Source organism: Tursiops truncatus, chromosome 9 (genome assembly GCF_011762595.2).
Source record: "Tursiops truncatus isolate mTurTru1 chromosome 9, mTurTru1.mat.Y, whole genome shotgun sequence".
Classification (NCBI taxonomy): domain Eukaryota; kingdom Metazoa; phylum Chordata; class Mammalia; order Artiodactyla; family Delphinidae; genus Tursiops; species Tursiops truncatus.
The window spans coordinates 9,060,221-9,084,271 of record NC_047042.1 but is presented as its reverse complement, the minus strand read 5'-3'; the positions used below and the strand labels follow the sequence as shown (position 1 = coordinate 9,084,271).

The 24,051-nt window shown below is 64.5% G+C and overlaps 2 protein-coding genes across 19 annotated transcripts in view; one reads left to right on the top strand and one right to left on the bottom strand.

Annotated features, from left to right (window-relative positions):
• Positions 1-10,553, top strand: part of CCM2 (CCM2 scaffold protein) — a 59,051-nt gene extending 48,498 nt beyond the window's left edge. For 12 of the 18 annotated variants that reach the window (XM_073809509.1, XM_073809507.1, XM_073809503.1 and 9 more), the window contains 7 exons: positions 269-452; positions 3,875-4,011; positions 4,876-5,065; positions 7,717-7,774; positions 8,121-8,259; positions 8,958-9,096; positions 10,047-10,553. In XM_073809509.1, the coding sequence (XP_073665610.1) occupies positions 269-452; positions 3,875-4,011; positions 4,876-5,065; positions 7,717-7,774; positions 8,121-8,259; positions 8,958-9,096; positions 10,047-10,327 (1,128 nt within the window). In that variant the 3' untranslated portion in view covers positions 10,328-10,553. The other 6 variants (XM_033862822.2, XM_073809500.1, XM_033862824.1 and 3 more) reach the window with 4 other exon arrangements.
• A 135-nt stretch (positions 10,554-10,688) lies between these two features.
• NACAD (NAC alpha domain containing) lies at positions 10,689-23,607 on the bottom strand. The gene is made up of 8 exons (XM_033862812.2): positions 21,731-23,607; positions 13,701-19,589; positions 13,443-13,555; positions 13,287-13,361; positions 12,756-12,902; positions 12,532-12,678; positions 12,301-12,423; positions 10,689-12,211 (listed from the first exon to the last, which is right to left on the bottom strand). The coding sequence occupies exons 1-8, from the start codon at positions 21,795-21,797 to the stop codon at positions 12,197-12,199; spliced, it is 6,576 nt and encodes a 2,191-aa protein (XP_033718703.1). The 5' UTR covers positions 21,798-23,607; the 3' UTR covers positions 10,689-12,196.
• Between the last annotated feature and the right edge of the window lie 444 nt (positions 23,608-24,051).

Below are 24,051 nucleotides of genomic sequence, written 5' to 3'. Positions count from 1 at the left end.
TCCAGACTTGCTCCTGGTGGTTCTGGGCTGTTTCACAATTCACGTTTTCGAGATATCCAAACCACATGCCACAGGTCTGAGTCTAAGGGCGGTTCCAGAAGGACCCCCCACGTGGTTTGAACACAGCAGTGCCCTGGGGCGAACATGGCTGCACTCTGCTCATGAGTCAGCGCTGGCTGTGTGGGCTGCGTGCGCCACACACGGTGCGGGGTCCCGGGGGAGCCCGTGGCCGGGCCCTGTGTTTCTGATGCCGTGTGGTTCCTTCCAGAGAGCCCACCAGCTCCCCGGACACCTGACCCAGGAGCATGACGCTGTGATCAGCCTGTCTGCCTACAACGTCAAGCTGGCCTGGAGGGACGGGGAGGACACCATCCTCAGGGTCCCCATCCATGACATCGCTGCCGTGTCCTACGTGCGGGATGACGCCTCACACCTGGTGGTCCTAAAGACAGGTATGGACCTGGGGAGTGGGGTCAGGAGGGTCCTTGGCAGGTGCCGACCACACCTCTGTCCTGAGGAGTGAGTCCGTGGATTTCACGGAGCTCTGGAGACAGTTTCTACAGCGCTGGGTCAGCCACTGCTGCCCGCTGTGCCTGAGAGAAGCCCTCTGTCCAGAGACGGGCAGTGACCCAGGAGGCTGTGAGGAACAGGTGCTGAGCTCAGCCACTGTCACTCAGCGTGGCCCCCGTCCGGGATGCTGACGTGGTCTCTGACACCCAGGCCTGGTAGAGCCCTGGGCGCAGGTGGCCCCACAGGGTGAGGGTGGGCCTCAGCTCAACCCAGTCAGCATTCGGCCCCTGCCTTTGGCCAGGCAGTCTTCCCAAAGCGGGGGGGAGCAAAGATGAGACCAGACCAGCAAGGAGCTGTCTGCGAGACGTTCTCAGTGTGTCCGTGTAGGAGAATCAGAGAGAACCTTAAACCAGCCGTCAGCTCCCCTCGCCCAGCCCACTCCTCTCACCTGGCGATGAGGGTGCAGCGCCGCCTTACTTGGCACTGCCGGACAGGCTGCCCGGCAGGTCCAGAGCCCCGGCCTAAGTCCCCGAGAAATGAGGAGAGAAATCACAGTTTCACACATGCCGTGCCCTTCCCGGCGGGCAGTTCTCAGTTTGTCGCTGCAGCACGGACGCCGTCCTGGGCTCCTTTAGGCATTGGCGGGAGCTGGGTTGAGCCCCGGAGCTGCTCATTTCCAAAGGGCCGGTGGTGGGGCGTGAGGGTGGCCCGCTGGACCGGCCTGGGTCGCACGCTGTGCTTCCTGCAGTGCAGAGTTGTATTTCTGCTTGAGGTCGTTAGTTCACGGGGATCCGAGGGCTTTTTAAAAGCCAGGGCCCTGGTGAGCTTTTTCATTACTGACTCCTCGAGCTTCAAGGAGGTTCCCGTGCAAGGGCCCGTGAATCCGGTGGGGATGCTGCGGGTCCGTGTGCACAGGTAACTGGAGCGGTTTGTGCAGGTGGCTGCCGGGATTCCTACAGCCCCTCTCCTCTGTGTGGCTGTGGCTCAGCGTCCCCTCCGCAGCGTCACACACAGCACACACACACACTCACACCCCCCACACATGCTTGTAACACCCATGTACATCCTCGCACTCACTCGCATGCACTCGCGGGTCCCACACACTCACACACTCTCACTCATACTCGCTAGTTCACACGCACACGCACACACACCGCTGCTCTGTCATGCTGCACTGTGGAGCGAGGTCCCCTCTGTGCTCTGCTTGTTCCTCATTTCCCCGTATTGTGTTCAGTGAGCAGCTACCGTTTAATGACAGGCATTATTTTAGGTTGAACAACATGAAGCTGCATTTTAATCTACAAAAATGACAATTGAAGGTGGCTCAAACTAGTAGAAAGCATGTGACATGAACGATCTCGTTTAATCTCCACAGTAAACCTGTCAGGAGGATTCTGTTTACTTCCACTGCTGCTGCTGGACTAACTGGGAGCAGATGGTCACCCGGTGGGTGGGTGGTGGCTGGCTGGTTGAGGAACTGGCTGTGTAACTGCTTCCACCAGCGCTGCCCAGCACCGTGGTAGCTGCCGTGCCCTGCCAGGGGACTGTCCCCGCAGGGGGCCCGAGGTCTGGGGCCTCCCTAGGGACCGAGCAATGAGGAGCGCACTCTGGCTGCGGGCCTACGTGTGTTTGGGCCGGTAGGAGGGGAGCCGGCCCCTGGGTTTCTTGTGTCCAGGACATTTCTCAGCGTTAACCATAGAGCAGAGTGCTAGGAAAACAGGTAACTGAGTTATTTCTAAGACAGGGGATGAGCTCCATAGGAGAAACTTCCCAAAAGATGAAAACCAGGGCCCTGGGCTTTGAGAGCTTTCAGGTTAAAGGAAGAGAATGAATTCCGTGTCCTGGAGCGGCCTCCTCATTCTAGCAGATGGCCCTGAAGGGAAGCCTCCAGACTGGGGGCCTCCTGGTCTCTCAGAGGCTCCTGTGCCCGTCAGGCGCGCTGTGTGTGAAGTGATGCATGTGGCCGTCCTCAGCACAGGTGCCGGCAGTGGTAGCTAACACTAAGCGCCTACTGCCCGCAGGCTGGCTGTGTGCCTCCTTCAGCCTGGGCTCTGCTGGCATTTGGGGCAACATGGGGTCAGGGGTAGGGGTCAGGTCTGGCTGCAGGAGGTTCCGTGTGGCAGGCAGAGCTCCGAGGACATGGAGACATCTCATTAAAGGATGTTTCTGTGGATGTAGGAGAGTGGACAGTGGATCTGAACCGGGACCTGTGGGGACAGCCTGTAGGACTGTGGCTGGATGCAGCTGGGGGGCTGGAGGTGGGCTTGCTTCGCATGGCTTTGGAGCCACATGCCTGCTTCCTTGAGAGCAGCCATGGGTGCGAGCCACAAAGCTACTAAAAATGTTCTAAAAAAGTAGAACGGAACAAGTGAAATCAACATTACTAACGTATTTCATTTAGCTCTTTATGTCCAGACATCATGTCAGCGAGGTCAGGGTAACAGTCGCTAGTGAGCGCTCACGCAGTCTTTTTTGTCCTGAGACCTTGTGGGTAGTTTCCACTTCAGGTAGCGCTCAGCACCTGTGGCCCGTGGGTCTGTGGGACGGTGCAGTCCGGGGTCTAACCATGGGATTCATGGGTCAGCCTCCACACAGGGTGCGGCCAGCCCTGCCCCTCAGAGCCCTGGTCTTTGCAGGCCCATCCACCCCCAGCATGGCTGTTCCTGGTTGGGTTCCCGTCTCTCAGTTGTGTCTGAGCTTCGGGTGGTCTCCCTCCTGGGTGGGCTTGCGCTGAGCTACCCCGGCATCAGGGGAGCTCAAGCCTTCACCTCCACTTCCTGCTCCCAGGTGTGTCTGAGCATCCGCTCAGACAGGCCTGGAGCCCTGTTCCTGTAGAAGCTTCCCTGGGCCCCAGGCCCCCCTTCCCACTTCAGGAATTCCCCCTCGCGTCCCACAAGACCTTATGTGTGAGGAGGCGGTATGTAGCGTTAGGAACACAGGCGGGGGCTCTCCCGTCTAGATCCCTACCTGGCTTCTGCCCCTCACGCACCCTCGGGCCTGGCGCTCTGCCCCCTGTGTCTCGTTTCCCCATCTCTTGGCAGGATTGTGTATTAACCTTGTCACTAGAACCCTGTGAATGCTTTCTTTTGTGTAGATCAAAAGCAGCTGAATATTAGCAGTTTCATATCTCAGCCTAAGATATTCACACTGTCTTTGGCAAAGATGCTGGAAGGTCATGTAAGGTGATGGCTTTGAGTGGGCAGTGGCAGGGGAGTGAGGATGGGAGGGTGCTCTTGTGAAGGGAAGGTGACGATGGGGGTGTGCCTGGCTCGGCCTGTTCCCACCTGAGTCAGGTAGGGGCTGCCCAGAGCCTGCTGTTGAGCTCCCACACCTGCCCTAACCTGCCACGGTGCTGACTTTCCAGCCCAGGACCCCGGCATCTCCCCCAGCCAGAGTTTGTGTGCAGAAAGTTCCAGAGGCCTCACCACAGGCTCCCTGTCAGAGAGTGGAGTGGGGCCTGTGGAGGCATGCTGCCTGGTGATCCTGGCCGTGGAGAGCAAGGTGAGCAGGGTTGGCAGCTGGTACCCAGGCCCTGCCCATGGCCTGCCCATCCCCCCCATATCCTGACCCAGCCCCACCTACAGCTTGCCCAGGCTCCACCCACACCAGAGCCAGCCCCGCCTATATCCTGATCCAGCCCCGCGTACCACCTGACCCAGGTCCCACCCCAGGTCCCACTGGCTCCCAGTCTGCTGGTTTGTTCTTCTCTTGGTGGGCCTCACCGCCCCCTTCCTCCATGCTGACGGGGGCCGTGGTCTGTACCCCAAGCTGTGCCCTTGGGGAAGATGCTTGGGAGTGGGGAGTTGGGGCTTGGAGCCCCACCTTGGCCACCCAAGAGCCACCAGCCTCGGGGAGCCCCCTGATACCCTTCTGTTAAGCTTTCACATTTGTGAGCCCAAAGCAGGGCCGCCCCACCTTAGGTGGCCTCTGATCAGCGTCCCTCCTCACCAGCCCTGCCCACCTGCCAGCTGGGAAGTTCTTCCTCATGGGGCCGCCTCACTGGCCTGTCCCCACCGGAAGCTCCTGCACACACTGTCCCGTGTCCCAGGGGCAGAGCCGCCCCAGATGGGACGCTGCGTTAACGGCACACGCGTGAAACACTTGTGCGGTGTCAGGAGTGCCGTCCGTGTGACCTGGCACGGGTGCTGTTCCCTCCCTGCCCCGTTCCCTCCCTGCCCCTTTCCCGTGGCTGGGACAGGAGTGGGGAAATGGTGCTGGCTGGAAGGGCAGTGGAGGAGGAGGGCCGGCAGCTGACGCACTTGCGGGTCCAGCCAGCTTCCTGGGTGTGGGCTGGTGTCCTTGCGGCGCCGTTGGGCAGTGGGGAGGCGTCAGGCCCTCGGTGCAGGTGTTTGTTCTGCATCTGAGGTGTCGAACGCCGGAAGCGGCCCAGGAAGCCTCCGCATTGTCCTCCGTTGGCAGGTCGCCGCAGAAGAGCTGTGCTCCCTGCTCGGCCAGGTCTTCCAGATCGTGTACACGGAGTCCACCATCGACTTCCTGGACAGAGCCATATTTGACGGGGCCTCGACACCCACCCACCACCTGTCCCTTCACAGTGGTACGTGAGCAGGAGGGCCCCGCCGCCCCTTCCCACCGGGGCTCACTCTGCCGCGAGCTCTTCCCAGGACAACACCCGGGCAGCCTTGTTGTGCGGTGGCCCTGTGGCCACCGTCCCGGGGGGTTTGAGCCGACGCCCTTTGTTCCCAGACTTCACTGTTTGTGTTAATCTGCAAGTTTAATCAAGGCACACGTGTTCCCCCCGCTCCCTGCTTTAGGCCACCTGGTGGCTTCCTGCGTAACTTTGGGGACCAGGAACACTTTTTCTGGAACCACGCCTGGCCAAAGTCACTTTACCAAACTTAGAACCCAGGGCCGGGCGGGGCTCCCAGCGCTGGGGCTGAGAGTGGGTATGGGGCCCCTTCCAAGACGAGGCCTGCCCGGGGCGGGGTGGGGGGCAGTGGCAGGAAGAGCAAGGGGCCTGAAGGCGGTGTAGCCGGACCAGCGCTCAGAGCCGCTTCCTCCGTGTGGGCACCTGGGGAGCGTTTTCCGGAATCTGTGAGCACGCGCAAGATGCGTCATTTGCGTGGGAGCCCACTTGAGCTCAGTCTTCTAAACACCAAGAGCATCCACTTTCAAACGCTTAGTATACCGAGGACCCGTGGCTTCTGTCAGTCAGGTGAACAGAGAGAGAGGTATTGGAGGCAGCGCAGCGGTAGCCTCCGTGGCAGGCAGCCTCTGGTCTTTCTGTGGAGAGTCCAGCCCTGCGCGCCCCCGGCGGCTCACGTGTCTCCACGAACAGCGCAGAACCCTTTGCGTGCTGACGAAGCTGAGGGCGCTTTCTGAGGAAGGGCTGGCTCTCTCACCTTCTCCTTGTCTCGCCGTTCATGCTGGAGCCGCCCCAGCACTGCAGAGACAGCCCGGCGAGGCCGGCAGCCTGTCCTCACGGGCAGGTGGGGAGGTTGAGGCCCAGAGGCCCGCGGCTTCCGCAGTGGGTAGCAGGTGGTTCATTGAGCTCTATTTAAACGTTCAGCATTGAGATTTCCAATAGTGGTTTTTTTGGAATAAGCTTTTTTACTAAAAAGTACACAGATCGTAATTATACCATTAAATGAGTTTTCACGAAGTAAACACAGGATGTTCAGCCTACCCGCGTGGGCTTCCTTCCTGCCGGCCTTCTCTCTGCGTGGGTGTCCTTTGTCCCCCAGCCCTCAGGTCTCCCTCTGGGGTCCAGGCACACCCGCACTCACACCACGTGTGCCCATGCACCCATCACATACATCACACACACAGCACACGTACGTACGTCACGTCACACGCGTGCACACACTCCACACAGCACACACGCTCACATCCTCACAGACACTTCACGCACACGAGCGTGCACACTAGACGCTCACAGCACACGCACTCCCCGTGCGCACACACTCTCAGACACGCGTCCTCTGCTGGTTTCTGCCTCAGGCCTTCCTTGCCGGGTCGGTTCTCTCCTGCTGCTGTGACAGGTCACCACGACTGAGCAGCTTCAGCCACACAGGCTTACTGGTCTCTCACGGTTCTGTAGGTTCGAGTCCACCGTGGGCCTCACTGGCTCAAATCAGGGTGCGGGCCAGCGGCCTTCCTCCTCAGACTCCGGGGAGAAGCTGCTTCCTGCCTTTTCCAGCTTCCCACGGCCTTCCTCCCTCCACGGTCACAGCCATGGTGGCATCTCTGACCTCCTGTTGTTGCGGCTCCATCCGGCCCCTCCCCGTCCACACCAGAGGGCCCAGGGCACACGTTGAGCCCCCTCAGATAGCCCAGGGCATCTTCCTGTCTCAGGGTCAGTTGCCCAGCAACCTCCAGCCCCGTTGCCACGTCACCTGGCATGTGCACCTGGGGTTTGGACGGGGGCATCTTGGGGCCATTATTGTGCTCACTGCACACTCCCCTCCTACTGCCAGAAACGTCCTCTTTCTCTCCCTGTCCCCTCCCCACTCCCACGTTTTCTGATCCCTTTTCTCTTAAAGCTTCGCTTGCTGGGTGTGATGGTGCCTCGGCGTCCCTTCTCGTCTGTGTCACATGGACCTTAGGTCATCTCTTTGGTGTTGCCCAAGTAGCTGCTGTGTACCAGGTCCTTTGCTGGTCTGAGGGTCTCAGGCACCCTGAGGCCCCGTGTCTGTCCTTGGGGAGCAGCCGTCCACGTGTGGAGCCTGGCTGGGTCCAGGCTGGGGCTCAGACCTGCCAGCTCTGATCGTGGCTTCTGCCCTCACCAGCTGTGTGGCATGGGGCAAGTTGCATAACCTCTCTGGTTCAGTTGCTCATCTAAAAGTTGGAGCAGTGGTGATGCCTGCTGGGATCAGAGAAGACAAAGTAGCACAGCCCCTAGGACGCTGCCGGGCGTGGTACCACATCTACCAGTGGTGCTTCTCTTGTCCTGGCCATTGGGAGCCCTCTCCAGCCCTGCCATGTGCCACATCCTCCGAGGACCAGAGCATTGTCCCGCCTCCTGCCCAGCCCTGCAGCAGATGGTGCATCTCACAAGACCCCCAGGAGGAGCAGGCACGGGTGCAGCCCGAGGGGTGCACCCCAGGGGCCTGGCCGGCTCTGCCCATGAAGGCCTGCAGGCTCCCCACCGCCAGGGCTCTGCATCTCCTGCTTCGAGCTTGGACACTGGACTCAGTGCCCCCTCCCTCACATAACCAGAAGCTTCTGTGTTCTGCACTTTCTGCACAGACGACTCTTCCACAAAGGTGGACATGAAGGAGTCCTACGAGACAGAAGCCAGCACTTTGTGAGTACCCCGCCCTGGTGGTGCCAGTATGGCTGCCTGGCTCCACCCTCCTCGTCGGTATCCCTCCCCCACCCCCGCCCCCTTCAGGAGCCTTCCAGTGAGTGGGCTCCCCAGGGTCACACCAGTGACATCATCACTCCACTGAGACCCTGCTAGGCTGAGGGCCCCTTCTGGGTCCTTCCCTGCACGTGTCTTTCTCTGTCCGGCCCGAGCCCTTCCCTCCATGACAGGCCCCCTCCTCCTCTCAGACCCTGGCCCTAACTGGGCCCCCATGGGGGGTCGAGGGTGCAGGCACGGGGCAGGGCTGGGGGGCCGCCCACCCACGGCTCGGCTCGCGTCCTTGCAGCTCCTTCCCCGAGTGTGCGCATGCAGGCGGCGTGTCGCCCTTGTCCTTCTGCACGCAGACGGCGCCCCACGCCAAGACGGTCAGTGAGAGCGAGCTGAGCGCCACGGCCGCTGAGCTGCTGCAGGACTACATGCTCACGGTACGCTGCCCGCTGCCGCCGCCGTCAGGAGACCCCGGCCCCAGAGAGCCCACGTGCTCTAGCAGGCCTGTGCTGGGGCCGGCGGCGCCTTGGGGTTAGAATCTCCTTGCGGGGGTGGGGCAGGGCCGGGGAGGGGAGGGTGAAGGCGTGCTTCTCTGTGGGTGGGGCTGGGGGTGAGCGTGGGCGCCTTGCTTGCAACTGGGCCTCACTGCCTTTCCCACCAGGTCAGTCTTTGGGGAGGGCGTGAGTTGGCCAAGGCCTGAGCATGGGGGCTGCTCTGGCCTCCGGGGCTGGACCACAGGCCTGTCCCTGGGTCTCTGGTGGTGGACGGTAGCGGAGGACCGGGTCACTCCCTGGAAGGGCCAGATGGGCCTTGTCATCACTCAGCAGATTCTTTTACCCCCATCCCCCGACCTCACGTGACGTTCTCATTAGAAACTCGGTCAGCTGGCTGAGCATCACTGTGGGCTCCAGGGCGCTGGTCGCTGCCCCCCGGCAGTGGTGTGCAGACGCGCCCTCTGCCTGCTTGCGGGCAGCCTGGTCAGCCACGCCTGCAGCTTAGGGCGGACGGTGCGGGCTCCTTTCTCCCCTGCCGGCCGGAGCCGTGGAGCTGCAGGCCCTCTGGGGTCACGTGGGGTGTGGGCAGGGGGGCGGCAGCGCCGGTCACCACCCCGCCCCGGGCCCGGCTCTCTCGGCAGCTGCGCACCAAGCTGTCGTCGCAGGAGATCCAGCAGTTCGCAGCGCTGCTGCATGAGTACCGCGACGGAGCCTCGGTGCACGAGTTCTGCATCAACCTGCGGCAGCTCTACGGGGACAGCCGCAAGTTCCTGCTGCTTGGTGAGCGCGCGACGGACGGGGGCGCCATTAGGAATGGGGCCAGCCAGCGAGGCCTGAGTGATGTGGCTGGGAGGGGCCTGTCCCAGTGACGGGTGGGGACCTTCCCCCGGGGAAGCGGGAGGGGCCCCACGGGAGCCAGACTGAGGATGAGGTGGGCGCCGCGCTGCCTGGCGAGGGCCGGGGGAGGCTCTGCAAGGAGGTGGCGCTTGTGCAGGTTTGGGAGGCGGGGCAGGTGCTTGCTGGGCGGGGGAGTGAAGACGCCATTCCCGGTGAAGGGCAGCCTTAGCCGAGGCCCGAGAGCTTAGCACGCGGAGTCAGCACGGCGGGCGGGTGCTCAGGGCCTGCCACGGACAGGGCCCTGGACGGTTGCCTAGGCTTGCGAGGCCGGTAGCGCCTCTGCTTTCCCCATGCTGACCCCGGAGAACACGGCTGGTTGACGGTGGCTGGTGGAGGCTCCTGGGTCCTGGGCTCTGCCCCCAACGGTCCGATGAGGGCGCACTGCTCATGGGGGTGAAGGGCTGGAGGTGGACCTGCTGCATCCAGTCCGAGCTCTTGCTGACCCCACTGCCCCCTGGAGTCAGTCGCCACCCGACGCTGGGGTCCACAGCCCCTGTTCGTACTGTCCTCACATAGGAGGGGGTCTCTGTCCAGGAAGTGGGTGGTCAGCCGGGCGCCGGGAGCACAGCTGGGCGGCGGGGCCCAGTGCTCGGAGCCCTGCGTCAGCCTCCCCTCCCCTCCGCTCTCTCCTCTCCTCTCCTCCGTCTGGAAACCTGTGCAGTGGGGCTTCTGTGAGGACTGAGGGGAGTGACGCGAGGGTGTGGCTCCCGGCCCACGCCTGCCCCGCTGCAGAGGCAGGGCAGGGCCAGACGCAGGCGGGTGGTGGGGTGGCCCCCCCGGGCTGTGGGCTTTTGTGCGGGAGCCGCAGGGTCAGGTGTGCCATGTGTGTGCAGGTCTGCGGCCCTTCATCCCCGAGAAGGACAGCCAGCACTTCGAGAACTTCCTGGAGACCATCGGGGTGAAGGATGGCCGCGGGATCATCACCGACAGCTTCGGCAGGTACCGCCGGGCCATGAGCTCCACCTCCACCTCCACCTCCAACGGGAACAGGGCCGCGGGCAGCTCTGACGACCAGTCCGCGCCCTCGGAGGGGGACGAGTGGGACCGCATGATCTCGGACATCAGCAACGACATCGAGGCGCTGGGCTGCAGCATGGACCAGGACTCGGCCTGATGGCGCCGGGACCCCGCCAGCCGCCCTCCCCGCGTGGGGCCCCGGGCGCAGGTGGCTCTACTGTGAAGGAGGCACCCTGGTGCTGGGGCGGAAGGCCGCACTGCGCCCCCCTGCATGCCACCCTGCCTCGGGAGGGGGTCTTGTCAGCCAGACCCCGGACAGCTGTCATTTTGCACATGACGTTTCTATTGAAACTCTCAGAGACCTTAAAAGAAGTTTACCGCAATGTGAATAATTTATCTCTGCTTGCTAGCGTGTTCCTGCTCCAGTGGGGTAGGAGCCGGGGTGTGCGCTCTGGCCTCTGTCTCAGACCCGCATGCCCAGGCTGGGCACAGCGGGCTGGGCGCTCATGCCCGCTGCCTAAAGGGAGGGCTCGATTTGGGGTTGTGGACACAGGGCAGAGAGCAGGTGTCCTAAGCACATGTGGACGTGAACATCAGGCCCCTGCTGGCGGGACCTGGGCACTGGGCTGTCTGAGGGGCGCTGGCTGTCCTCCTCCCTCCCCCAAGCCCCAGTCCCCGGCTCTCATCCACAGTCATAGTGGTCTCCATAGCAGACCTGCACACCACCGCTTCGCTGGAAGCGCCGTCCCCACCCTGAGAGTGCGTCGTCTTGGAGCCCAGGGTCGCCGGTCGTCAGGAAGGCCAGTGGGGGCACTGTGCCTGCCCCTTCAAGGCCCTTTGCCTTGTTCCCCCCTGGGCCCAGCCCCTCCTGTGCCCTTAGGACATGGGGAGGCAGTGGTGGTGACCCCAGGGCAGGGCCGTCGGGTTGCAGGCTGGGGCCTGGGCACTGCTGTGTGGGCGCGGGAGGGCCCAGCTCCAGGACTGCTTCCTCGCCCGCAAGACGCCTGCGCGTTGTTGCGAGGCCCCTGACCGCGTGTGCGGGAAGCACCAGGCTCAGCAGGGTGGGTACTTGAACCCGCAGGAGGGAGGGCAGGGCCGTGGGCTCGCGGTGAGGTCGTGAGGGGACCAGGCAGGGGTCTGCAGCCCGCTAGGCTCCCCCTCTTCTGAGGGGCGGGGCAGGATGGGAGGAGGGGTCTCACACTTGGCTCTGGCCCTGGCTCTCCTGGAGCTGGTTGTGGGCCTGGGTTGGGCAAAGCTAAGGGAGACCGTTGGTAGGTGTTGTCTCTAGGCATGTGTGCAAATCGACCTGCCCTGGAAGCATCTGGAACAGTTAAAGATAGCCACCTAGTCAGGGGCCGGCACCTCCACAGCCCCCCCTGGGCTTGCGCGCGGAGGGGACCTGGTGTCCCAGGAGTGTCCTGTGGCCAGCCAGGAACTGCTCTTCCTCTCTGGGGGCTCCACCCACACATGGCCTCCCACTTGGTGGTCTCCCTCTTCTGTCCTGGAGTGTGGCTCCCACCCTGCAGATCCCTGGCCTTTGTAGGAGAGAGGAGAGGACACGGGGAGGACGGTGACTCCTAGAGCTGGGCCGTGGTGAGGGGCCAGGAACTCTGGGGCATGAACTGCTGAGTCCCTGAGCAAACGCTGCCTTCCTGCAGCTGCTGCGGCTCAGGGCCCCTGCAGAAAACTCTGAGCCCCTGCGTCTGGGGAGTTCCTTCTGGAAACTGCAGTCCCCAGGCCCACACCTGGGGCCGCAGCCAGGTGACCGGACTGCCCGCAATCTCTGGGCAAGTTGGGCGCCCTGGGACGTGGGGGAGGGACCACCACCCTCTGGGACTTGGGGGAAGGACCGCCACCCTCCTTGGGGCCTGCGTGGCTTCATGAAGCATCTTCACGCTTCCTCCAACCCGTTGAGCCAGAGCCTGCGCTGGGGGAGCCTTTGGAGGAGCAGAGGCGGTGAGGGGACACCGGTTTATTGAGCAGCAGAGCTTGGGGGCAGGGGTGGAGCCAGGTCTCTGGTCAGCAGCTACATTGTCAGCTCCTGCAGGAAGCGCACAAAGAGAGGGTCACGTTGTGTGAGGCCACAGCGGAGACGGCAGCAAGGCGCCTGCGAAGGGGCCGGCCACTCACCATGATGGCGTTGACGATATCGCTCTGGTTGTCCCTCAGGGCCCGCACGGCCTTGGCCCTTGACACGTTGGCCTGCGCCATCACTAGCTCTATGTCCCGAAGCTCCAGCCCCGTCTCGTCCACCTGGAGCGGGGCAAGCAGGGAGGTGCTGTAGCGGTCCCCTCCCCCGGGAAGAGGCCTCCAGCAAAGCTGCCCCCTCGCGGGGCTGGGCCCTGTGCCCCTGGGCCTCACCTCCTCGTCGTCGTCCTCTTCCTCCTCCTTGCACTCTGGTCTCACCCTCGGCCCCGGCGCTGACTCGGGGACCAGGGCGGAGGGCTCCGAGGGTACCTTGAACTTCTCAGCCGCAGCTCTGTGCACCTGCTGGGACAGGTCCTCGATCTGCAGCACAGAGCACAGCTGTCAGCCGAGCCCACGCCCCCAGCCCCCGCCCCGCGCCCACGGCCGGCCGGGTGGACCTTGGCCTCGCCGAAGACCACGTAGGTGTCCGAGGCCGGGCTCTTGAAGACGTCAGGTTTGGCGATGACAAAGAGGATGTTCTTGGACTTCTGGATGGTGATCCTGGTGACCCCCTGGATCTGTCGTAAGCCCAGCTTGGACATCGCCTGGGGGCACAGCGGTCTCAGGCCCGGGCAGCAGCCCCAGAGGTCCCCGGTGGGGGCTGGGGGAGGGGGACGCGGCGCACTGCCAGGATCACGAGGGCTCTGCCACCGACTCCCGGGGACCCTCTGTGGACCCCCCCAGCTGGCCCCCCGTGTGTACAAGAGGGCATTGGCCCCGGGCTGAGAGGCCACGTCAGTTGACAGCCCAGGCCCAGTTACTTGCGCGAGGTGTCCCGTCACTGCCTTTACCCAACGGGCCCCTGCCAATGGACTTCATCGGCCGTGGGGTGCGAAGGGGTCCCCTTAACGCAGCCAGCCCCAGTCCTGGGTGCTTGGGTTGCTGGCCAGCCTGGTCCCTCCCGGGGTCCCAGCAGGGCCCCAGCCCACCTTTCGGGCCTTCTTCTCACTGCGGCTCTGCTTGACTTTGGTGACGGTCTCCTCGCTCCCGCCGCCTGCCGGGGCCTGAGGAACAGGGGGGTCTGAGCACCCGAGGGTGGGGCGTGGAGCCCTCCCAGGGCTGTACGTGACCCCGTGGTTGGGCACCTGGGCTGGGCACTGCGCGGTCCGTGGTCCCGAGAGGTCCTGTTCCTCCAGCTCGGCTGACGACTCCCCGTGGCTGTCCGAGTGCTGGCCGGAGCCCGGAGCCTGCGGCGAGTCTGAGGACAGGGCAGGTGTGAGGGTGGCCTCCGCCTCTGGACAGGGGCCTGGGGGCGAGCAGCGCTGGCTCTGCACCAGGGGCTGGCGTCCCCGCCCCGTGCAGCCCCCAGCTCAGGACACTGCTCCAGCCTGGATCCCCCTCACCTTCTTCCAAACTGTCCTGGTCATCCTGCTGCTTGGCGGCTGGGAGCCCTCGAGGTCCGGCTGGGCTCCGGAGCCCAGAGCCAGGAGGCACTTGGCAGGGGGGCGAGATCCTCGAGGCCAGGTCTTTGGCATGGGTAGCCCCCTTGGGGGCCGCCTTGGGGCTGAGGAGTGGGGAGTGGGGCGGGAGGCTGGCCTGCCCGGCCCCGGGGGGATTCTTGGTCCCTGAGAGGGCAGCCACCGCCCGCTGGGCTCTTGCCCGTGGTGGTGGGAGTCCCAGAGAGCCCAGGGGCTCCGCGCCCTCCCCCAGGTCTTCCCCGGGGACCTGGCAAGGGCAGGGGGCAGGGGGTGCCGCGGGGGGTGGGACTGTCTGCATGAGGACACCAGGAGCGGAGGACTCAGCGCCCTGGATGCTGGCTTGGGGTGCACCGGGCAGGCCCCCTAGGGGGCTTTGTGGAGGCTGCGGCGGGGAGGAGCTGAGGACTCCCAGGGCTGCCCGGGCCTGCTGTCCGCTGTGCAGGCCCCTCACGGGCTCTGGCTGCCTTGAGGGCAGTGGAAGTGCCAGGGCAGGATCTTTGGGACAGCTCCCTCCCAGCCTGGGTACAGCCCCTGATGGAGACCCTGGGCAGGAGCCCAGCCCGGCCTCTGCGGCCACAGCCACGGGAAGCCTGGGCCCCAGGGCGGCCCTTCCCTCCTCCACTGGGCTTGGGGGCCCCACCTGGCCAACCTCCAGGCTGGCAGCAGGACATGGCTCTGGGCTGCAGACGACTGCCTTTAGAACTCCACGCTCCTGGTTCTCAGCCCCCGGGGCCTCCTTTAGGGGCGAGCTGGGCTCAGCTCCATCACCCCCATGCCCACAGGCATCAGGACAGGCTCCCTGCTCAGGTGCCAAAAGGCCCTTGGCTACTTCCTCCCTACTGGAGTCAGGCTCTGGGGGACCTGGGGCCTCTGTGGCAGGCTCAGGTGTGTCTGGGGCCTCCGTGGCAGGCTCAGGTGTGTCTGGGGCCTCCGTGGCAGGCTCAGGTGTGTCTGGGGCCTCCGTGGCAGGCTCAGGTGTGCCTGGGGCCTCCGTGGCAGGCTCAGGTGTGCCTGGGGCCTCCGTGGCAGGCTCAGGTGTGCCTGGGGCCTCCGTGGCAGGCTCAGGTGTGCCTGGGGCCTCCGTGGCAGGCTCAGGTGTGTCTGGGGCCTCCGTGGCAGGCTCAGGTGTGTCTGGGGCCTCCGTGGCAGGCTTGGAAGGGCATGCATCTCCGTCCAAGGGTATCCGAGCATCTGCAGCTGGCTCCAGACCACCCAGATGGATCTGATCCAAGGCCAGAGAGTCTGATCCTCCAGTGTGGTCTGGGTCCCTTTTCTCAGGCGCTGGCCTCAGTTCCAAAGTCTTGCCTCCTTTCTGTTGGGCTGTGGTGGCCATGGGCTCTGTCCCTAGGGTGTAGCCTGTGTCAGCCTGCAAGGCCTGAGGGCTGGCCTTGGAGGCAGATCCCTGGCCAGAGGGGAGGCCTGCATCCTGCAGGGGCAAGGATGCCGTCAGGTCCACTTCTTCCGACTGGGGTTCAGGGCTGGCCTCGGAGGCCAATTCCTGGCCCGAAGGAAGGCCTGCATCCTGCAGGGGTGGGGATGCTGTCAGGTCCACTTCTTCTGGCTGGGGCTCAGGGCTGGCCTCAGAGGCAGATCCCTGGTCAGAGGGGAGGCCTGCATCCTGCAGGGACAAGGATGCCGTCAGGTCCACTTCTTCCGACTGGGGTTCAGGGCTGGCCTCAGAGGCCAATTCCTGGCCCGAATGAAGGCCTGCATCCTGCAGGGGTGGGGATGCAGTCAAGTCCACTTCTTCCGACTGGGGCTCAGGGCTGGGTTCGGAGGCAGATCCCTGGACCGAGGGGAGGCCTGCATCCTGCAGGGACGGGAATGCTGTCAGGTCCACTTCTTCCGGCTGGGGCTCAGGGCTGGCCTTGGAGGAAGATCTCTGGACCAAAGGGAGGTCTGCATCCTGCAGGGGCTGGAATGCTGTCAGGTCCACTTCTTCTGGCTGGGGCTCAGGGCTGGGTTCGGAGGCAGATCCCTGGACTGAGGGGAGGCCTGCATCCTGCAGGGGCAAGGATGCTGTCAGGTCCACTTCTTCCAACTGGGGTTCAGGGCTGGTCTCAGAGGCCAATTCCTGGCCCGAAGGAAGGCCTGCATCTTGCAGGGGCGGGGATGCAGTCAGGCCCACTTCTTCCGACTGGGGCTCAGGGCTGGCCTCGGAGGCAGATCCCTGGACCAAAGAGAGGCCTGCATCCTGCAGACACAAGGATGCCGTCAGGTCCACTTCTTCCAGCTGGGGCTCAGGGCCGGCCTCAGAGGCAGATCCCTGGTCAGAGGGGAGGCCTGCATCCTGCAGGGACAAGGATGCCATCAGGTCCACTTCCTCCGGCTGGGGCTCAGGGCTGGTCTTGGAGGCAGATCCCTGGCCAGAGGGGAGGCCTGCATCCTGCAGGGGGAGGGATGCCATCAGGTCCACTTCTTCCAACTGGGGCTCAGGGCTGGCCTCGGAGGCAGATCCCTGGACCAAAGAGAGGCCTGCATCCTGCAGGGGGAGGGATGCCATCAGGTCCACTTCTTCCGGCTGGGGCTCAGGGCCGGCCTCAGAGGCAGATCCCTGGACTGAGGGAAGGCCTGCGTCCTGCAGGGGCAAGGATGCCGTCAGGTCCACTTCTCCTGGCTGGGGCTCAGGGCTGGCCTCAGAGGCAGATCCCTGGACCAAAGAGAGGCCTGCATCCTGCAGGGGGAGGGATGCCATCAGGTCCACTTCTTCCGGCTGGGGCTCAGGGCCGGCCTCAGAGGCAGATCCCTGGCCAGAGGGAAGGCCTGCATCCTGCAGGGGCAAGGATGCCGTCAGGTCCACTTCTTCCAGCTGGGGCTCAGGGCCGGCCTCAGAGGCAGATCCCTGGCCAGAGGGAAGACCTGCATCCTGCAGGGGCAAGGACGCCGTCAGGTCCAGTTCTTCCGGCTGGGGCTCAGGGCCGGCCTCAGAGGCAGATCCCTGGCCAGAGGGAAGGCCTGCGTCCTGCAGGGGCAAGGATGCCGTCAGGTCCACTTCTCCTGGCTGGGGCTCAGGGCTGGCCTCAGAGGCAGATCCCTGGACCAAAGAGAGGCCTGCATCCTGCAGGGGGAGGGATGCCATCAGGTCCACTTCTTCCGGCTGGGGCTCAGGGCCGGCCTCAGAGGCAGATCCCTGGACTGAGGGAAGGCCTGCATCCTGCAGGGGCAAGGATGCCGTCAGGTCCACTTCTTCCGGCTGGGGCTCAGGGCTGGCCTCAGAGGCAGATCCCTGGACCAAAGAGACGCCTGCATCCTGCAGGGACAAGGATGCCATCAGGTCCACTTCTTCTGGTTGGGTCTCAGGGCTGTCCTGGGGGGAAGATCCCTGGCCAGAAGGGAGGCCTGCATCCTGCAGGGGCAGGGATGCCATCAGGTCCACTTCTTCCATTTGGGTCTCAGGGCTGTCCTGGGGGGCAGATCCCTGGACTGAGAGAAGGCCTGCATCTTGCAGGGGCAAGGATGCCGTCAGGTCCACTTCTTCCGGCTGGGGCTCAGGGCCAGCCTCGGGGGCAGATCCCTGGACTGAGGGGAGGCCTGCATCCTGCAGGGGCAAGGATGCCGTCAGGTCCACTTCTTCCGGCTGGTGCTCAGGGCCGGTCTCGGGCGCAGATCCCTGGCCAGAGGGAAGGCCTGCATCCTGCAGGGGCAAGGATGCCATCAGGTCCACTTCTTCCGGCTGGGGCTCAGGGCCGGCCTCGGGGGCAGATCCCTGGCCAGAGGGGAGGCCTGCATCCTGCAGTGGCAAGGATGCCGTCAGGTCCAGTTCTTCCAGCTGGGGCTCAGGGCTGGTCTCGGGGGCAGATCCCTGGCCAGAGGGGAGGCCTGCATCCTGCAGTGGCAAGGATGCCGTCAGGTCCAGTTCTTCCGGCTGGGGCTCAGGGCTGGCCTCGGGGGCAGATCCTTGGCCAGAGGGAAGGCCTGCATCCTGCAGTGGCAAGGATGCTGTCAGGTCCACTTCTGGCTGGGGCTCAGGGCTGGCCTGGGGCTCAGATCCCTGGCCACAGGGGAGGCCTGCATCCTGCAGTGGCAAAGATGCTGTCAGGTCCACTTCTGGCTGGGGCTCAGGGCTGGCCTGGGGCTCAGATCCCTGGCCATAGGGGAGGCCTGCATCCTGCAGGGGCAAGGATGCCGTTAGGTCCACTTCTTCTGGCTGGGGCTCAGGGCTGGCCTGGGGCTCAGATCCCTGGCCAGTGGGGAGGCCTGCATCCTGCAGGGGCAGGAATACTGTCGGTTCCACTTCTCCTGGCTGGGGCTCAGGGCTGCCTGCAGCGGCAAACCCCTGGCCTGTTTCTTCCTTCAGGTTCTGCAGAGAGTCGAGGCCCGCCTCTCCCTTCGAAGTGGGGGGCTCTAAGCCTAAGGCCGCGCCGTCTCCCTCCTCCAGGGACTGAGGTGTGATTGTGGCAACAGGTGCTGGTCCCATGGTGGAGCCTGCCTCTGCTGCCCAGGCCCGCGGGGTCACCGCAGTGAGGCCTGCGGCTTTCTGTGGGACGTGAGGGGCCATAGCAGCAGCGGACACCTGGCCTGGAGCGGGGCCCACCCCCGTTATATCAGAGATGGGTTCCTGGCTCTTGGCAGCCCGGCCAACGTCTCCCTCGGACACCCCAAGAGTGGGCTCGGGGCCCCAGGAGGCGGCCTCACCAGGGCTGTCCTGGAGCAGGGTGGTGGGCTGTGCGTGGGGCTCCCCGCTGTACAGTCTCTCATCGTCACCCCCCGCGTAGGAGGCCGAGTCAGGGTCAGAGGAGGCGGCCGAGGTGTCATCTCGGAAGGCGAAGGCCTCGTCCATGCCCTCAGTGATGGACAGGTCGGACAGCGACTGCAGCGAGGACGCAAACGTGCTGTCGTCCTCGCCCTGCCCGGCCAGGTCCCTGCTGGGGCTGGGAGCCTCCTCCTCGCCCTCCTCCGCCTGCTCCTCCTGTTCTTCCTCGGCGGGCAGCGGGGTCACCTCGACAGCCTCCACCTGGAAGATTAGGCTGCCCTGGAAGGGCAGGAGGGAAGCAGGGATCATCGGGTCGTTGGCCAGGAAGTCCAGCTCGAAGAAGTGGCCCTCCTGGCCCCAGGAAGAGCTGCTGTCTGCCGAGAGGCTGGACTCTGGGGACGAGGTGTCCGGGGTCCCGGCAGGGGGCAGCTCCCTCTCATCGGCCACAGACCCAGGTGGGGAGAAGCCCCAGCCTGAGGGCACATCCAGCCCTTCAGCCGGGGCCTGCAGGCTCACGGAGCAGGATGGAGACGAGGCCCAGCTGTCCCCGTCCGCCGTGATGTAGGAGCCCGAGGGCGAGGCTGGCGGCGAGTTCCCCAGCTCAGCCTGGGCATCCTGGGCCTCCCTGTGGGGCCCGGGGCCAGGGAGCAGGGTGGAGGCTGTCTCGGTCGGGGTGGAGGGAGGGGTGAAGTAGGAATCGGAGTCGGGGGCAGGGAAAGGCACAGGAGGGTCACCCTGAGAACACAACTCGGGGGGTGGGTTCAGGCTGGCGTGCCCACCCTCCCAGTCCCTGAGCTCTGGCAGGGTTGCCCTGGGCAGAGGGGATGCCCGGCACGTCTCCTCGCCCATCACAATCCGGGGCTCCAGGGAGGCTGGGAGAGGACTTTCAGCAGGCCGAACCTCGGGGGGCCCTGGGCTGGGGTCGCCCTCTGCCTGGACTGCCCAGGCCGAGGGGGCGCGTCCCGGCCCTGCATCCCAGCTGGCTCCGTCAGGCGGGGGCCGGGCACCCGGCTTGCTGGGCAGGAACGTGAGAGCTAGGGCACTGGGCTTAGGGGTCAGGACACAGTGCTCCAGCTGGTCCCCCCTCGGGGTGGTAGCCGCAGCCGCATCGCAGGACAGATCTGTGGAGAGAGAAGGGCGTGAGAAGGGCAGGCATCTTCCCTGAGAAGCAGCTCCCAGGCTGCAGCCGTCCCTCCCTCAGACGGGAGTTGAGCACAGGCCTGGGGGCCCGTGGGGCTGGGTGTCCGCTGAAAAGAGAGGTCACGAGAGGGAAAGGCGATTGCTGTGCCTGGGGGAGGATTTCCAAGAGTTCTGACCACGGTGAGCAGCTTGAGGTCTGGCTCTTCTCCGAGGTGCTCAGTAAAGATGAGACCAGCTCCCGTCGCCTCAGACACTAGCCTGCTGACTCCTTGCCCGTAATCTGCGCTGCCTCAGCTGGGCTTGCCAGGAGACGCCTGCTTATGACCCCCCAGGTCAGTGGGCCCCCAGGGAGTAGGAGGCCTGCACTCCACTCAGCTCTGGAACATTCCAGATCTCACGCCTGCTGTGAAGTGGGGCTCTTGCTTCTCTGCCTCATCTCTCCCCTTTCCTCGCTGCCCGCACCCGAGGCCGAGCTGTCGGGGTCTCCCTGGGCTCCACCCCACCCCTGTTCCCAGAGCTGCCACGTGCACGAGGGGAAGCAGGGCCCACGGCGTGTGGTCCTCAGGCAGGACGTCCCAGCTCAGCCAGAGGCCGTGCTGGCAGTGGTGCTGGCCCTCCGGGGAAGCAGAGGCGGCCCTGCCCTGCCCTGTGTGCAGCTGTGGGGGCCTGAGAGAGCGTCCAGCTGAGTCTCCACGGTGGCAGCCACCCCGCAGGGCTGGCAGGCCTGGCTCCCTCTGCCAGGGACATCTGTGGGGCGTCCCACGGCAGTGGACAGGGGCTACCAAGCCCTAGCCACATTCTCTGGAGGGTTCCTGTTCTACCGTGCTCACCCAAGACCTCCCACAAGTACAACATCTCCTGTGCCTCAGCTTCCAGTATGCAAAGGGGAGAGTGTCTGCCAGGATTAGAGGGGAGCTTACGCAGGGGCAGCCCCTCCCCAGGCTGCCCGTTGGCTGCAGCAGTGGCAGAACCCGGGCCCTTGGGCTACACTGCTTGGGGTGCTGGCGTGGCCAGGGGGTCCTGAGAAGGGGGTCCTTTGGGTCCATTGGAGTGTGATGAATACCTAACCCCAGGAGGTGGGTGTGGCAGGCAGGGCTGGGTGCTGGAGATCAGGCTCTTGGCACTGAGCCTGGCGTGGTACCCCTGTGCACCGCACTAGACTCCAGGGCCCCAAGGCAGCCAGAGGGTGAAGCTGGGCCAAGGGGGCAGAGGAAGGGAAGCCAAAGGTCAAAGGCTTTTGTGCCTCATTCAAGGTCGCCAAACAGTCCAAGCAGAGCCAAGCAGAGCCAGCCCCACAGGACCCAGAGGGAGGCCAGGCCCCTGGACCCAGCCCTGGTTTCATCCCCAGGGGACTTCTCACCCACAGTCAGGTGCCCTTGGCCCTCCCGGAGCCTCACATAGCTGACCTCCTGCCCGGTGGCCATCCCTGGCTGGTTTTCCCAGGCCCAGGCAGATTCCCTCCCATACTTGCTGACTGAGTCTCTCCAAGGATTCGGGCCTGCACTCCAGGGCTACTGCTCTCCAGGCCATGCTCCCCCAGGGCCTCCCACGTTCCAGACCTCAGCCGGCACCTCCAGCTTCCCCAGGCTCCAGCTCCAGCCCTGTTCCTTCCTCCTGAGCCAGGACCAGTCGCCAGCCCTGAGGCGGCTCTCAAGCATCTGGAGGGGCGGGTGCCCGGTGCATCCCCAGTGGCCGGGGTGCAGTTGACAACCCGCAACCTCCAGTCCAGAGCTGCAGGGGCCGCGAGGCCCCTTGCTCCCCCAGACAATGGGGCGCGGCAGGGGACCCTGGCGGGGAGCACACGGAGCCCTGGACGCTCGAAGGCCTTCAAGTCGCTTCTGGCTCCTGGAGGACATCCCTGCTCCACCCCGCCCTTCCCTGCAGTCCTGAGTGGGGGCCAGAGCTGGGCTAGGATTCCGGTGCCCGGAGGGGCAGGGGACCAAGGAAGGGGACGGAGCGGGGATGGAGAGAGAGAGGGACGGAGAGAGGGCGGGGAGCGGGGAGGAAACGGGGACGGAGATGGTATGGGGACAGGGACGGAGAGAGAGGGGTGGAGAGGGGACGGGGACGACGGGAGGGGTTGGCGGAGACACACGCAGGCGGGAGAGCCCCGCGGCCTCACCTGTGCGGGGCCCTGTTCCGCCCGCCTCCGGCAGCAGCAGCTCGGCGCGGGCAGCTTCCCCCGGCATGGCCTGGCCGTACGCCCGTCCCTCCGTCCCCTGTCTGTCCGTGAGTCCGTCCCGCGGAGCCTGCGCGGCCACCGCCCCTCGGCCGGGGGGTGAAGGGGGTCAGTGGATGACGTCAGCGCCGCCCCGCCCGCCCAGCGCTCTGAGTGAGCGTGCGCGGGCGCGCCAGGCACTGCGGTGCGCCGGGAGCGGAGGGGGTGGGACAGCCTCCTTCCCTCCCCATACCCCACCCCGGCTGCACTCTCCACCCGCGGTCCGCGGCCCCGCCTTTCCCGCAGCATCACCCCTCCGCCCCCACTAACGGGAGCGGGGTTCAGGGCCAGTCGGAGGCCACTGGCCGGGTCGGGAAGAGTCACAGGGTCTCCAGAATTCGGGGTGCGGGGCCGGGGGGGTGTTGGAGGTTCTGGGGGACCGAGCGCTTTGGGGGAGGCGGCGGCGTAGTACCCTTGCTCGAACTCCCGGCCCCCAGCTACCCAGGCAGGGCTCCCCAGCCTAACCCAACGCCTCCATCCAAGAGGAGAGCTGGCGCCGCAGCTCCTCACTGATTGGCTGGTCCTCGCACGTCGGTCTCCGTGGCAACCGCCTCCCGGCTCCATGGCAACCAGAGCTGGCTGGCGGGAGCGCAGCAGGGAAGGTAGGCCCAGCGGAGCTCCGGGCTGACTGGTCCCCGGGGCTCCCCGCGGCTCAGCGCTGTCCCACCCTTCAGCTCTCGGGCAATGGAAAGAAGATGGAGAAACACGCCTTCCTCCATTCTCAGCAACCGCCCCTGCCACACCCCCGAGGACGCAAACCCTCCCCGAGCTTTCCGGAGATGCGCCCTTGCTTCCACGCAGGCCCGCCTGCACTCAGATTCGCCGAGCATCCGCCCTGTGCCAGGCTCCGGGAGACAGATGAACATTGTCACCACCCCAGAGATAGACGAGGGCGGGGGCAGGCAATCAGAGCGGCCATTGTTGCGGAGGGAGTCTCCTCCATCCTCAATCTTCTGTTGGCTCTACCCCAGAGCCCACGGAGCCAGGGGCTGCCTGCTGGGCATCTCCCCGGTGCACCAGGCACCAGACACATCATGTCCCAATCTAAGCCCTGCATCTTGCATCCCTCTCTGTCGCTGGAAATCTGTCCGTCTATCCCACTGGTGGGGGACTCCTCTTCCTCCCTTTCCTCCACACCCATCTTCACCCTCTTGGGTCTTGGAAACATCCAAGAGTTTCTAAGTTGCTCCTTCAGGGAACTCGCTGGCTGTCCAGTGGTTAGGACTCGGCGCTTTCACTGCTGGGTCCCGGGTTCAAGCCCTGGTAGGGGAACTAAGATCCCACAAGCCGCGGCACAGGCGAGGGGGGGGGGGCGGGGAAAGTTGCGTCCTCCTACGGCCCCTTTCTCATCGCCTCAGCGGAGTCCTTCCTAAGTCTCACTTCTCTGCCAGCCCCTGTGGCGTGAGCTTGTCTCCCTGCTCCTCCTGACTAAGCCAAGAAAAATGCAGGAAATCAGAGACCACCAAAACTGAACTCTCAAAGATGAAAAGAGGAAGGCGAGCTGGTGAGGGACCCCAGGACTGGAGGAGCAGCCCACCCAACAGAAGGGGACCCAAGCCCGGCATTTCCTAACCCAACCCTCCTCCCCACACACAGCTGCTACCAGGAGGAGGGCCAGTGGACGGGAGTCTGTCACAATTCTAGGGAGTCTGGCAGAACTGGTACGAAGATCAAGGGAAGTCTCCTGATATGGGGTCAAGGGAAGCACATTCCTCCCCACACCGTGCCCTGCCTCACTCAGGCTCCTGTCCCCCCCCCCCCAACCAGAGGCTCTGGCGGATGGGGGCACTGGCAAGGGAAACCCCACCACAGCAGGCTTTCAGCCCAGCAAGCAGGGCTTCCTCCCCCAGGAAAACACCCCCTCCCCGACCCAAGGCACAGGATGGTCCAGCCTAGGAAGTGCCTCCCACCCATTCGAGAGCACCAGCAGGGCCCAGCGGCCTGAGACCAACACAGTGCAAGAAAGCTCCTGAATGTTATACTGTCCTTAGGTCCACAGGCCGTGAAAGCAGCCCAGGACCTGCATCTTGAACCCAAACAGGATGACTGCCTGCTAAAATTAAAAATTTGAACATAATAGCCCGTCTGGGATACAATTAAAAAAAAAACAAAACACCCATCATACCGCGGAAATCAGGGAAGAACCCAACAACCAGGAAAATCACATCTAGAAGAAGAAAATTTTTAAGAAACACAGAACTGAACTGAATGAAGATAAAAATACA

Excerpts from the sequence above, each read along its gene's own strand:
- NACAD (XM_033862812.2), bottom strand. The coding sequence starts at position 21,797 with ATGCCGGGGGAAGCTGCCCGCGCCGAGCTGCTGCTGCCGGAGGCGGGC. Across the intron at positions 13,362-13,442 it reads CCGCGCAGTGCCCAGCCCAG|GCCCCGGCAGGCGGCGGGAG; the intron begins GTGCCCAACCAC and ends CCTGTTCCTCAG. Across the intron at positions 12,903-13,286 it reads GTGAGAAGAAGGCCCGAAAG|GCGATGTCCAAGCTGGGCTT; the intron begins GTGGGCTGGGGC and ends CTGTGCCCCCAG.